The sequence below is a fragment of the Anomalospiza imberbis genome, chromosome 3 (genome assembly GCF_031753505.1).
Source record: "Anomalospiza imberbis isolate Cuckoo-Finch-1a 21T00152 chromosome 3, ASM3175350v1, whole genome shotgun sequence".
Classification (NCBI taxonomy): domain Eukaryota; kingdom Metazoa; phylum Chordata; class Aves; order Passeriformes; family Viduidae; genus Anomalospiza; species Anomalospiza imberbis.
This window is the reverse complement of record NC_089683.1, coordinates 512,234-525,370: the sequence shown is the minus strand read 5'-3', so window position 1 is coordinate 525,370 and position 13,137 is coordinate 512,234. Positions and strand designations below refer to the sequence as shown.

The 13,137-nt window shown below is 56.8% G+C and overlaps 1 protein-coding gene across 3 annotated transcripts in view; it reads left to right on the top strand.

Moving 5' to 3' along the window:
* Nucleotides 1–13,137, top strand: part of DTNB (dystrobrevin beta) — a 193,242-nt gene that overhangs the window by 104,270 nt on the left and 75,835 nt on the right. For all 3 annotated transcript variants that reach the window (XM_068183104.1, XM_068183103.1, XM_068183105.1), the window contains 3 exons: nt 1,388–1,473; nt 7,497–7,610; nt 10,229–10,325. In XM_068183104.1, the coding sequence (XP_068039205.1) occupies nt 1,388–1,473; nt 7,497–7,610; nt 10,229–10,325 (297 nt within the window). The remainder of the gene's footprint in view (nt 1–1,387; nt 1,474–7,496; nt 7,611–10,228; nt 10,326–13,137) is intronic.

Genomic DNA, 13,137 nt, shown 5'->3' with positions numbered 1-13,137 from the left:
GAGCCTGTGGAACTGAGCAGCCTGGCAGGGTCAGGTATTGGTGCAGAATCCACAGCCAGGACATTTTCTTCGTGACTCGTTCAGCCTTGGGAAGACGCTGGGGAGATGTTTTCTGTGCACTCAGGGGTGGTGGCTGCCCCTCCATCCCTGGCAGTGCCCAGGGCCAGGCTGGACACTGGGGCTGGGAACACCTGGGACAGTGGAAGTGTCCCTGCCGTGGCAGAGGTGGCACTGGGTGGGCTCTGAGGTCCCTTCCCACCCAAACCAGTTGGATCCTGTGACCCCAAGATGCTGCTGGCTGGGATGGCTCCAGGCTGGGCTTCTGATTCTCAGCAGGGAAATCCTGGGGAGAGCAGATCCGGGGGATTAAAGGGGAAAACGGAGCTCTGGGGTGGTCCTGGAGCCCCTGGCAGGGCCTGAAGGGGCTCCAGGAGAGCTGCAGAGGGACTGGGGACAAGGCCTGGAGGGACAGGAGCCAGGGAATGGCTCCCAGTGCCAGAGGGCAGGGCTGGATGGGATATTGGGAATTGGGAATTGTTCCCTGTGAGGATGAGGAAGGGCTGGGCTGGAATTCCCAGAGCAGCTGTGGCTGCCCCTGGATCCCTGGCAGTGCCCAGGGCTAGGCTGGACACTGGGACACCCTGGGACAGTGGCAGGTGTCCGTGGTGGGGCTCCTGGGACTGGTGGGACTGGTGTCATCGTGTCATCGTGTCATTGAGTGATTTGTGTGATTTCTGTGGGTTGTTTTTGTTTGTTTGTTTGTTTGTTTGTTTGGTTTTTTTTTTGGTTTTCTATGATTGGTGTGATTTCTGTGATTGTGTGATTTGTGTTTTCTGTGATTTGTGTGTTTTCTGTAATTTCTGTATTTTCTACGATTGTGTGATTGTGTGTTTTCTGTGATTGGTGTTATTTCTGTGATTGTGTGACTTCTGTGATTGGTGTGATTTGTAGGATTTTTGTGATTTCTGTGATTGGTGTGATTCTGTGATTTTTGTGATTGGTGAGGTTGTGTGTTTCGTGTGATTTCTGTGATTCTGTGATTTCTGCGGTTGTATTTTCTGTAATTTCTGTGTTTTCTGTGATTTCTGTGTGGTTCCTGTGCTTGTATTTCCTGTGTTTTCTGTATTTTCTGTAATTTCTATGTTTTCTGTGTTTTCTGTGTTTTCTGTGTGATTTCTGTAATTCCTGTGATTCCTGTGCTTGCATTTCCTGCGTTTTCTGTGATTTCTGTAATTTCTGTGTTTTCTGTGATGGTATTTTCTGCGATTTCTGCGATTTCCTGTGTTTTCTGTATTTTCTGTGATTCCCGTGTTTCCCATGCTTGCATTTTCTGAGATTTCTGGTTTTTCTGTGCTTCCTGTGATTCCTGTGCCTCCTCTCTCCCCAGCCCCGCCCGCCTGCAGACCTGGCTTTCAGCTTCGATGCCAACAAGCAGCAGAGGCAGCTGATAGCAGAGCTGGAGAACAAGAACAGGTACAAGAACAAGACCAGCCCTGATCACACTGCCCACATTGCTTCCCCAGAGCTTCTCTCGGGGTCTAGTTGCCTCATTAACTGATTAGTTAGTCATTAACATTGGTCAATTAGCCGTGGGGAGGGGCTGCCCTGCCCCTGCTCCCCAGGGAGGGCTGGATCTTCTCTCATCTTCCTGAAATCATCTTCTCCAACACTGAGCGCATCCGGCAAACCTCAGAGCTGGGATGTGATCCCAGAAATCCCCGAAACCCCCAAATCCCTGAAACCCCCAAATCCCTGAAACCCCCAAACCCCCAAATCCCCAAAACCCCCAAATCCCTGAAACCCCCAAACCCCCAAATCCCCAAAACCCCCAAATCCCTGAAACCCCCAAACCCCCAAATTCCCAAAACCCCCCAAATCCCTGGAACAGCCAAATCCCCGAAACCCCCAAAATCCCCAAATCCCCGAAACCTCCAAACCCCCAAATCCCCAAAACCCTCAAATCCCCAAAACCCCCAAATCCCTGAAACCCCCAAACCCCCAAACCCCCAAAATCCCCAAATCCCCGAAACCCCCAAATCCCTGAAACCCCCAAACCCCCAAATCCCCAAAACCCCCAAATCCCTGGAACAGCCAAATCCCCGAAACCCCCAAAATCCCCAAATCCCCAAAACCCCCAAATGCCCATTCCTGGGCTGATCCCCCAGCAGGGGAGGGGGCATTCAGCCCCTGTGCCCAGGTGAGAGCCCACCTGCAGAGCTGCCCCTGAAATCCTGGGGATTCCATCAGCACAAGGACCTGGAGCTGCTGGAGAGAGCCCAGAGGAGGCACCAGAGCTGCTCCAGGGCTGGAGCCAGGCTGGGAGAGCTGGGGCTGCTCACCTGGAGAGGAGAAGGATCCAGGGAGAGCTCAGAGCCCCTGGCAGGGCCTGGAGGGGCTCCAGGAGAGCTGCAGAGGGACTGGGGACAAGGCCTGGAGGGACAGGAGCCAGGGAATGGCTCCCAGTGCCAGAGGACAGGGCTGGATGGGAGATTGGGAATTGGGAATTGTTCCCTGGCAGGGTGGGCAGGCCCTGGCACAGGGTGCCCAGAGCGGCTGGGGCTGCCCCTGGATCCCTGGCAGTTCCCAGGGCCAGGCTGGATGGGACTGGGAGCTCCTGGGACAGTGGCAGGTGTCAGGGGGCACTGGATGGGCTCTGAAGTCCCTTCCAAAGCCAGCTAGAGGATTTTTGTTGCTCCAGAGGGTCACCTGTGCAGCCCCCCAGGATCCCCTGGTGCCCGTGGTGTCCCTGTGCCCATCCCTGTCCCCAGGCACCCTCAGCACTGGGAAAAGGCTGCTCCAGGGCACTTTGGGAGCAGTTCCTGGAGAGCAGGAACAGCTCAGCCCTGGCACTGCTGCAGCCTCAGTGCTCCAGCAGGAGCCCTTGCAGGAGTTTGGAATGGTTCCTGCAGATCCTGGATAAGGGAGATCTCACCCAGAGCTGCTGGGAGGCCCTGCCAGCAGAGCAGCTCAGCAGCTCTGCCAGCAAGGAGAGCTGCAGGTGCCTCTCTCCTCCTGGAAGGGCTCCAGCCCTGCTGCAGGGAGCCCCTGGCCATCCCCTGGCCATCCCCTGGCCCTGGCCCTGCTGCTGCCCGGCCCCTTTCCCCCAGGAGGGTTTGGTTCTGTGCCCATGAGCTGCTCCTGCTCCAGCTGCCCTGCAGGGGCAGGGCCCTCCTGCAGCCCCCAGGGCTGCAGCTGCAACCTCTGGAGCACCCCTGAGCCTGCTCTGTGCCAGGGGCTGCAGAGGCATTGCAGGGAGTGACTGCATCCCTGGGAAGAGAGAACCTCCCGGGTGCTGCAGGGCAGTGCCCACGTCTCTGTCCTGGGGCAGTGCCCACGTCCCTGTCCTGTCTGGGGCTGTGCCCATGTCCATGTCCTGGCAGGACAGTGCCCATGTCCATGTCCTGGCAGGACAGTGCCCACGTCCCTGTCCTGTCCTGGGGCTCTCCCCACATCCCTGTTCTGGCAGGACTCTCCCCACATTCCTGTCCTGGGGCTGTGCCGATGTCCCTGTCCTGAGGCAGTGCCCACATCCCTGTCCTGGCAGGGCTCTCCCCACATCCCTGTCCTGGCAGGACTCTCCCCACATCCCTGTCCTGAGGCTGTGCCGATGTCCCTGTCCTGTCTGGGGCTGCGCCCACGTCCCTGTCCTGGGGCTGTGCCCACATCCCTGTCCTGGCAGGGCTCTCCCCACATCCCTGTCCTGGCAGGGCTCTCCCCACATCCCTGTCCTGGGGCTGTGCCCACATCCCTGTCCTGGGGCTGTGCCCACATCCCTGTCCTGGGGCTCTCCCCAGATCCCTGTCCTGGGGCAGTGCCCACATCCCTGTCCTGGGGCTGTGCCCACATCCCTGTGCTGGCAGGGCTCTCCCCACATCCCTGTCCTGGGGCTCTCCCCACATCCCTGTCCTGGCAGGGCTCTCCCCACATCCCTGTCCTGGGGCTGTGCCGATGTCCCTGTCCTGTCTGGGGCTGCGCCCACGTCCCTGTCCTGGGGCTGTGCCCATGTCCATGTCCTGGCAGGGCAGTGCCCATGTCCCTGTCCTGGGGCTCTCCCCACGTCCCTGTCCTGGGGCTGTGCCCATGTCCATGTCCTGGCAGGGCAGTGCCCATGTCCATGTCCTGGGGCTCTCCCCACATCCCTGTCCTGGGGCTGTGCCCACATCCCTGTCCTGGCAGGGCTCTCCCCACATCCCTGTCCTGCCCTGTGGCAGTGCCAGGGCTCCCCACGGAGCAGAGCCCTGCTTTGGGGCCGGCACTGCCAGCAGGGGCTCCCGGGCTGCAGGGGCGTTGGGGAGCAGAGCGGGCACCGCTGTGAGCACACCTGCACTCCTCTCCTGTGGAGGTGTGCGAGCCCAGGGAGGGACAGCAGGGACAAGGAGCACAGAGAAAAGGTGACCAGTGCCAGCCAGGGGCTGGCACACATCCCCAGCGGGGCAGGACTGCTGAGGGACCCTGTCCAGCTGTTTTATTCCCTCATTATCACTCTCACTCCATGGCTGTGGCAATGGGGAGATGCCAGCAGCTCACATCCCCGCCAGCAAACACTGAACTTAATGAAGAATTTATTTTAAAGTTTTTTGGCCGGTCACACGGAGCAAAAGCCTATTGACACTAGTTCTATCCAACCACTGTAGGCACACGTACCTTTGGTTAAAACAATGCTGGCTTATTTCCGATACTACAGCTGCTTGTGAGCCTTGAAACACAATGCACGGGGCTCCTTACTGAGCTCAGAACTTCCCAACATCTCGGTAGATGTACTTTGCTGTAGCTTAGTGCGAGAAACGCCAATCGCTTGTTTTTAGAAGTTTTTAAAAGTTTAATAATAATAAAAAATGGTTATAAAAATAGTACTCCAATTAGAGTAATGAAAATTTAGAGTGAGGAGAATTACAAGACAATAAAAAGCAAAGAATTACAGATGTCTGGATGTTTTTGGGCACTTAAGCCACGACAAGCATGTTTTGTGAGCAGTCACCCTTAAAACCATGCACTGTTGCATATTCACACATACTTGATGGTTATGCATACATTCTATTTAAAACAAGAAACTCTGTCTGTTGTATGTCAACTGCTTCCTTTAATCCCCACGGTGTCTTCCAGTCTGAGCAAGGCCTGAAGAAATTACCTACTTCTGATAAGAAAACCATAAATTCCTCTTCCCTGGAAGATTTAGGTGTTCTGTGACCGCTAGTTCGACGCGAGTATCTCATTCCTTTAAAAAAAAACCAAAAAACCCACATGCATGGTTTCTATTTTAACTGCTAAAGCTTCATTTTAACTACCAAACCACATTTGCAGTCCTATTAAAATGTTGATACAGCACAGCTAATCGACAGAACGTAACACAGGCGGTAGCTACCTGCGCAGAGCCGGATAATGTGCGTTTTCCGGATAATGTGCCGATATTTTGGCAGCCCACGGCTGGGACAGGAGCACTTTGCTGGGTTCAGAACTGGCTGGAACCGGCCCAGAGAGTGGTGGTGAGCGGTGCTGCATCCAGCTGGGGACAGTCACCAGTGCTGTCCCTCAGGGCCCTGTGCTGGGCCAGCTCTGTTCAATATTTTTATTGACCACATGGATGAGAGAGGATTGAGTCCTTCATTAGTAAATCTGCAGATGACACTAAGCTGGGAGCTTGTGCTGATCTACTGGAAGGAAGGCGGGCTCTGCAGAGAGACTTAGATCGGTTGGGTGGATGGGCAGAGTCCAACAGCATGAAATTTAATAAGTCTAAGTGCCGAGTTCTACATTTTGGCCACAAAAATCCCCTACAAGGTTACAAGCTGGGGACGGTGTGGCTGGACAGTGTCCAGGCAGAAAGGGACCTGGGGGTGCTGCTCGACAGCAGGCTGGACGTGAGCCAGCAGTGTGCCCTGGTGGCCAAGAAGGCCAGTGGCTCCTGGCCTGTGTCAGGAATGGTGTGGCCAGCAGGAGCAGGGAGGTCACTCTGCCCCTGTCCTGGGCACTGTGAGGTCACACCTCCAGGGCTGTGTCCAGCTCTGGCCCCTCAGTTTGGGAAGGACGTTGGGACGCTCGAGCGCGTCCAGAGGAGGCAACGAGGCTGGAGAGGGGCTGGGAACACAAACCCTGTGAGGGACGGCTGAGGGAGCTGGGGGTGCTCAGCCTGGAGAAGAGGAGGCTCAGAGGTGACCTCATTGCTCTCCACAACTCCCTGAAGGGAGGCTGTGGACAGGTGGGGTCGGTCTCTTCCACCGGGCAGCACTGACAGAACAAGAGGACACAGCCTCAAGCTGCGTCAGGGAAGGAGCAGGTCGGATATCAGGAAAAAATGTATCGCCGAAAGAATAAAAGTACTGGAATTGTCTTCGCAGGGAGGTGGTGGAGTCACCACCCCTGGGTGTGTTTAACAAAGCCTGGGTGTGGCACTGGGTGCCAGGGTTGAGTTGAGGTGTTGGGGCTGGGTTGGACTCGATGGTCTTGGAGGTCTCTTCCAACCCTGTTGTTCTGTGGTTCTGTTCTTCTCTCCACCACTCATGGTTCTGTGATTGATTCTATTTTTCTCTCCACCACTCGTTGTTCCGTGGTTCTGTTTCTCTCTCCACCACTCGTTGTTCCATGGTTCTGTTTCTCTCTCCACCACTCGTTGTTCCGTGGTTCTGTTTCTCTCTCCACCACTCACGGTTCTGTGGTTCTGTTTCTCTCTCCACCACTCGTTGTTCTCTGGTTCTGTTTCTCTCCACCACTCGTTGTTCTCTGGTTCTGTTTCTCTCTCCACTCACGGTTCTGTGGTTCTGTTTCTCTCCACCACTCGTTGTTCTGTGGTTCTGTTTCTCTCTCCACTCACGGTTCTGTGGTTCTGTTTCTCTCCACCACTCACGGTTCTGTGGTTCTGTTTCTCTCCACCACTCGTTGTTCTGTGGTTCTGTTTCTCTCTCCACCGCTCACGGTTCTGTGGTTCTGTTTCTCTCTCCACCACTCGTTGTTCTCTGGTTCTGTTTCTCTCTCCACTCACGGTTCCGTGGTTCTGTTTCTCTCTCCACTCACGGTTCTGTGGTTCTGTTTCTCTCTCCACCACTCGTTGTTCTCTGGTTCTGTTTCTCTCTCCACCACTCGTTGTTCTCTGGTTCTGTTTCTCTCTCCACCACTCGTTGTTCTCTGGTTCTGTTTCTCTCTCCACCACTCACGGTTCTGTGGTTCTGTTTCTCTCCACCACTCGTTGTTCTGTGGTTCTGGTTCTCTCTCCACTCACGGTTCTGTGGTTCTGTTTCTCTCCACCACTCATGGTTCTGTGGTTCTGTTTCTCTCTCCACCACTCATGGTTCTGTGGTTCTGTTTCTCTCTCCACCACTCGTTGTTCTCTGGTTCTGTTTCTCTCTCCACTCACGGTTCTGTGGTTCTGTTTCTCTCTCCACCACTCATGGTTCTCTGGTTCTGTTTCTCTCTCCACCACTCGTTGTTCTCTGGTTCTGTTTCTCTCTCCACCACTCACGGTTCTGTGGTTCTGTTTCTCTCTCCACCGCTGCCCTGCGCAGGGAGATCCTGCAGGAGATCCAGCGGCTGCGGCTGGAGCACGAGCAAGCCTCGCAGCCCACGCCCGAGAAGGCGCAGCAGAACCCGACCCTGCTGGCCGAGCTGCGCCTGCTGCGGTAATGGCAACCTGGCCCAGCGGCCTGGCGACCGGGCTGCCGGGTGGGCTACTGGGCTGGGCTACCGGGCTGGGCTACTGGGCTACCGGGCTGGGCTACTGGGCTGCTGGGGTGGGCTACCGGACTGCTGGGGTGGGCTACTGGGCTGGGCTACCGGACTGGGCTACCGGTTGCTGGGGTGGGCTACCAGGCTGCTGGGGTGGGCTACTGGGCTGCTGGGGTGGGCTACCGGACTGCCAGGCTGGGTTATTGGGCTGGGCTACCTGGCTGGGCTACTGGGCTTCTGGGCAGGGATACCGGGCTGCTGGGGTGGGCTACCAGGCTGCGGGGCTGGGCTACCAGGCTGCGGGGCTGGGCTGTCTCCTTTGGGTCTGTTTCTGTAGGGTGTGTGGATTCTTTAGTTGTGGTTTTAGGGTTTTTAAATTATTTTTTCCGTTTTGGCTCTGGCCCACGCTGTCTTTAGGCAGTGAGTGTTGATGTTTGTGGTGGGTGGTTTTCTCGTGTGTTTATCGGATGTTATCTCATCTAAGCAGCTATTTTAACACAAGTGAATTTACATTAGTCATTTCCCTAAGCGTAATCAACCACAGAAATAAAAACTAGAGCGTTATAACAAAGTTGCTTTAACATATAAAATTTATTGTAATGTTTGCAAAAGCCACTACTATAATCTATTATAATTATATATTATACACTATATTATATATAGTATATAATATATATAGTATATAATATATATATAATATAATATATATACTATATAATATATATACTATATAATATATATTATGTAATATATTTTATATATTTTACCACATATATATTATATATAGTAATAATATATTATCTTATATCTAATATATATTATATTATATATAATTATTTTATCATTATATATTATATATTATATATTATATATTATATATATATATTATATATTATGTAATATTCTAATCTGTCTCTATGACACTGCAGGTGCTTTCCCACCTCAGGGATTCTGAGGTTCAGTGCCCTGGTGCCACACCAAGCACCAGCCCTGCCCCCCAAACCCTCCCTCCCTCAGGAATCCGGGATGGGATGGGAAGGGATAATGGGATGGGATGGGATAATGGGATGGGATGGGATGGGATGGGATGGGATGGGATGGGATGGGATGGGATGGGATGGGATGGGATGGGATGGGATGGGGCTGTCTGTAAGCACCAGCTGATCTCCTGCCCAGAGTTCAGGGCAAGGACAGGCCATGGAAAATCGTGTCCCAGCCCATGGAAAATCGTGTCCCTCTGCAGGCAGCCCGAGGGATGAGTCAGCTCCAGCTCTGCTGGCAGGTGTCACCTTGGAGTGGCCCTGGCTCCCTGTGCTGCACATCCTGCCTGGCACTGCGGCTGTGCCCGGCCCCTGCTGCCTGCAGCGCCACGGGAGCCTGGCATCCCACAGGCTTTGGGCTGGGAGGGACCCTAAACCCAGCCAGTGCCACCCCTGCCACGGCAGGGACACCTGCCGCTGTCCCAGGAGCTCCCAGCCCCAGTGTCCAGCCTGGCCCTGGGCACTGCCAGGGATCCAGGGTGGGCACCCTGTGCCAGGGCCTGCCCACCCTGCCAGGGAACAATTCCCAGTTCCCAATATCCCATCCAGCCCTGCCCTCTGGCACTGGGAGCCATCCCGTGTCCAGTTCCTGGTAAAAATTCCCACTTCAGCTTCCTTGTAGGTTCCTCCAGATCCTTAATTTAAGAACCACAGTCTTCAACACAGGAAAAAAGTACTGAGAGAAGCACCCAGGGTGGTTCATATCTGTTAATATCTGTTACTATTTGTTACTATTTGTTAATATCCCAGAGTTTTCTGTCCTTTAAGGAACAACTCCTGCTCAAATGCCCAGGGTGGGTTACCCAGCGTGCCAGTGGCAGCACCCAGGGCACTCAGGGGTTCACAGAGGTGACGTTCTAAGGTGGCACTGGGACATCCTGGTGTCCCTCAGAGCCCCTGCAGAGGCAGGAATGACCAAGCCTTGCAGCCTGAGGCCATTCCTCCCTGCAGGGCTGGGCTGTGTGGGGCACAGCAGCTTTCAGCTGCTCCTGTGTTACTCACTCCTTTCCTTTTGTAAAGCCCAGCCTGGCAGCCGCAGCTCCTGAAACAGCTGAGGCAGCTTCGTGCAGCCAGGGGAGGGGAAGGGAAGGTCACCGCTGCTCTGCTGCTGCTGTCACCTGGCTGCTGCTGCTGCAGGGGACGTGTCCTGGCCGCTGTGTCACTCAGGAGAGCTCGGAGTGTCCCCCACAGCTGCAGCCTGCCCTCCCCTCCCATTTCCCCCTCCCTGCTCCCGGAGCTCCTCCTGCTCTGTCTGCGCTCCGCAGGACGCCGGGCTCTGATGCTCGGAGACACAAAAAGGGGATTTTCCCCCAGGTGCTCTGCTGCTGAGCAGGGCTTCCCTCTGCCAGGGCTGTGGGGGCAGCAGGGCATTGTCACCTGCAGGTTGGTGGTGCTGAGCTTCCCTCCAGGTGTTCAGACGGGGAGCAGGACAGGGGTGGGACCCAGGGTCACTTTCACAGGGGACAATTCCCTGGGCAGGTCTGAGACACCCCGAGCTCATTTCTCCTCTCTCTCCCATGTCCCTGGCACAGGCAGAGGAAGGATGAGCTGGAGCAGAGGATGTCAGCCCTGCAGGAGAGCAGAAGAGAGCTGATGGTGCAGCTGGAGGGGCTGATGAAGCTGCTCAAAGTAAGGAACCTCCTGCAGAACATCCCTCCCTGCCTCCCTCCCTCCCTCGGGTGCTCTGGGACCCCTGCTTTGCTATCACTCCCTAAAATCCCTTCCTGAGGAGCAGCAGGAGTTTGCCAAAAGCCATTTCCATCCGTGGGGGGTGCAGGGGGTCAGTGCTTTTCCGGGTTTGTGTGGGTAAAACATCCAGAACCCGAGACCTGGAGTGGTTTGAAGGAGTTTGGTTTGGTACCTGGGGCTCAGCACTCCCCCTCTCACCGGGAAATAAACGGGGAGCAGGGCAGGGGGTGGCTGCCAGGGCAAGGAGCTGCCCTGCACAGCCCCTCACACCTGAGGCAGAGCTGCCCTGCACAGCCCCTCACACCTGAGGCAGAGCTGCCCTGCCCAACCCCTGACATACCTGGGGCAGAGCTGTCCCTGCCCAGCCCCTGGCACACCTGGGGCAGAGCTGTCCCTGCACAGCCCCTGGCACACCTGGGCTCTGTTTGACCTCAGGTTCTGTCCCTGCCCAGCCCCTGGCACACCTGGGCTCTGGCTGAGCTCAGGAGCTGCCCCAGCTCCAAGAGTCACTGCTTGGCTCCCCGGGAGGGTCCCCGGTGTGTCCCGGAGTCCCCGGGCTGAGCTGGCAGGGGGCACTGCAGGGGAGCTCTGCCACAGCTGGGCTGGGCTCGGCTCTAAAGCCCAGCAGAGCCTGGGCAGAGGCTGGGGTAAAGCCTGGCCTTGGGCTGGGGCAGAGCCTGGGCACAAGGGTGGCAGTGGCACAGGGGTGGCAGTGGCACAAGGTTGGCAGTGGCACAGGGTTGACAGTGGCACAGGGGTGGCAGTGGCACAGGGGTGGCAGTGACAGTGGCACAGGGGTGGCAGTGGCACAGGGGTGGCAGTGGCACAGGGGTGGCAGTGACAGTGGCACAGGGGTGGCAGTGGCACAGGCGTGGCAGTGGCACAGGGGTGGCAGTGGCACAAGGGTGACAGTGACAGTGGCACAGGGGTGGCAGTGGCACAGGGGTGGCAGTGGCACAGGGGTGACAGTGACAGTGGCACAGGGGTGGCAGTGGCACAGGGGTGGCAGTGACAGTGGCACAGGGGTGGCAGTGGCACAAGGGTGACAGTGACAGTGGCACAGGGGTGGCAGTGGCACAGGGGTGGCAGTGGCACAAGGGTGACAGTGACAGTGGCACAAGGGGTGGCAGTGGCACAGGGGTGACAGTGACAGTGGCACAGGGGTGGCAGTGGCACAGGGGTGACAGTGACAGTGGCACAAGGGTGGCAGTGGCACAGGGGTGGCAGTGACAGTGGCACAGGGGTGACAGTGGCACAGGGGTGGCAGTGGCACTGGGGTGACAGTGACAGTGGCACAGGGGTGGCAGTGACAGTGGCACAGGGGTGACAGTGGCACAGGGGTGGCAGTGGCACAGGGGTGGCAGTGGCACAGGGGTGGCAGTGACAGTGGCACAGGGGTGGCAGTGGCACTGGGGTGACAGTGACAGTGGCACAGGGATGGCAGTGGCACAGGGGTGACAGTGGCACAGGGGTGGCAGTGACAGTGGCACAAGGGTGGCAGTGGCACTGGGGTGACAGTGACAGTGGCACGGGGGTGACAGTGACAGTGGCACAAGGGTGGCAGTGGCACAGGGGTGGCAGTGGCACAGGGGTGGCAGTGGCACTGGGGTGACAGTGACAGTGGCACAGGGGTGGCAGTGGCACAGGGGTGGCAGTGGCACTGGGGTGACAGTGACAGTGGCACAAGGGTGGCAGTGGCACAGGGGTGGCAGTGACAGTGGCACAAGGGTGGCAGTGGCACAGGGGTGGCAGTGACAGTGGCTCAGGGGTGGCAGTGGCACAGGGGTGGCAGTGGCACTGGGGTGACAGTGACAGTGGCACAGGGATGGCAGTGGCACAGGGGTCACAGTGACAGTGGCACAGGGGTGGCAGTGGCACAGGGGTGACAGTGACAGTGGCACAGGGGTGGCAGTGGCACAGGGGTGGCAGTGACAGTGGCACAAGGGTGACAGTGGCACAGGGGTGGCAGTGGCACAGGGGTGGCAGTGGCACAGGGGTGGCAGATCAGCTGTAGGCACATCTGGCTGGTTCCAGGAAAATTGAGAGCTGCTCTGCACTCGGGAGGGACAATGGATCCCCAGAAATGATCCCCATCACTCCTCAGCTGGGCTGCCTCCATCCTGGGCAGGAATTCCAGCCCTTCCCTCCATCCTGGGCCGGAATTCCAGCCCTTCCCTCCATCCTGGGCAGGAATTCCAGCCCTTCCCTCCATCCTGGGCAGGAATTCCAGCCTATCCCCATCCTGGGCAGGAATTCCAGCCCCTGCCCCATCCTGGGCAGGAATTCCAGCCCCTGCCCCATCCTGGGCAGGAATTCCAGCCCTTCCCTCCATCCTGGGCAGGAATTCCAGCCCTTCCCTCCATCCTGGGCAGGAATTCCAGCCCTTCCCTCCATCCTGGGCAGGAATTCCAGCCCCTGCCCCATCCTGGGCCGGAATTCCAGCCCTTCCCTCCATCCTGGGCAGGAATTCCAGCCCTTCCCTCCATCCTGGGCAGGAATTCCAGCCTTTCCCTCCATCCTGGGCAGGAATTCCAGCCTGTCCCCATCCTGGGCAGGAATTCCAGCCCTTCCCTCCATCCTGGGCAGGAATTCCAGCCTGTCCCCATCCTGGGCAGGAATTCCAGCCTGGCCTCATCCTGCACCTGAGCACAACTCACTCGCCAAGTCTGGGAATTCTGGTTTTTCATGAAGCCAGTGCTTCTGCTCTGTGTTTTTCCTGCTCAGCCCATGAATGTCTGACTTCCAAAAACAC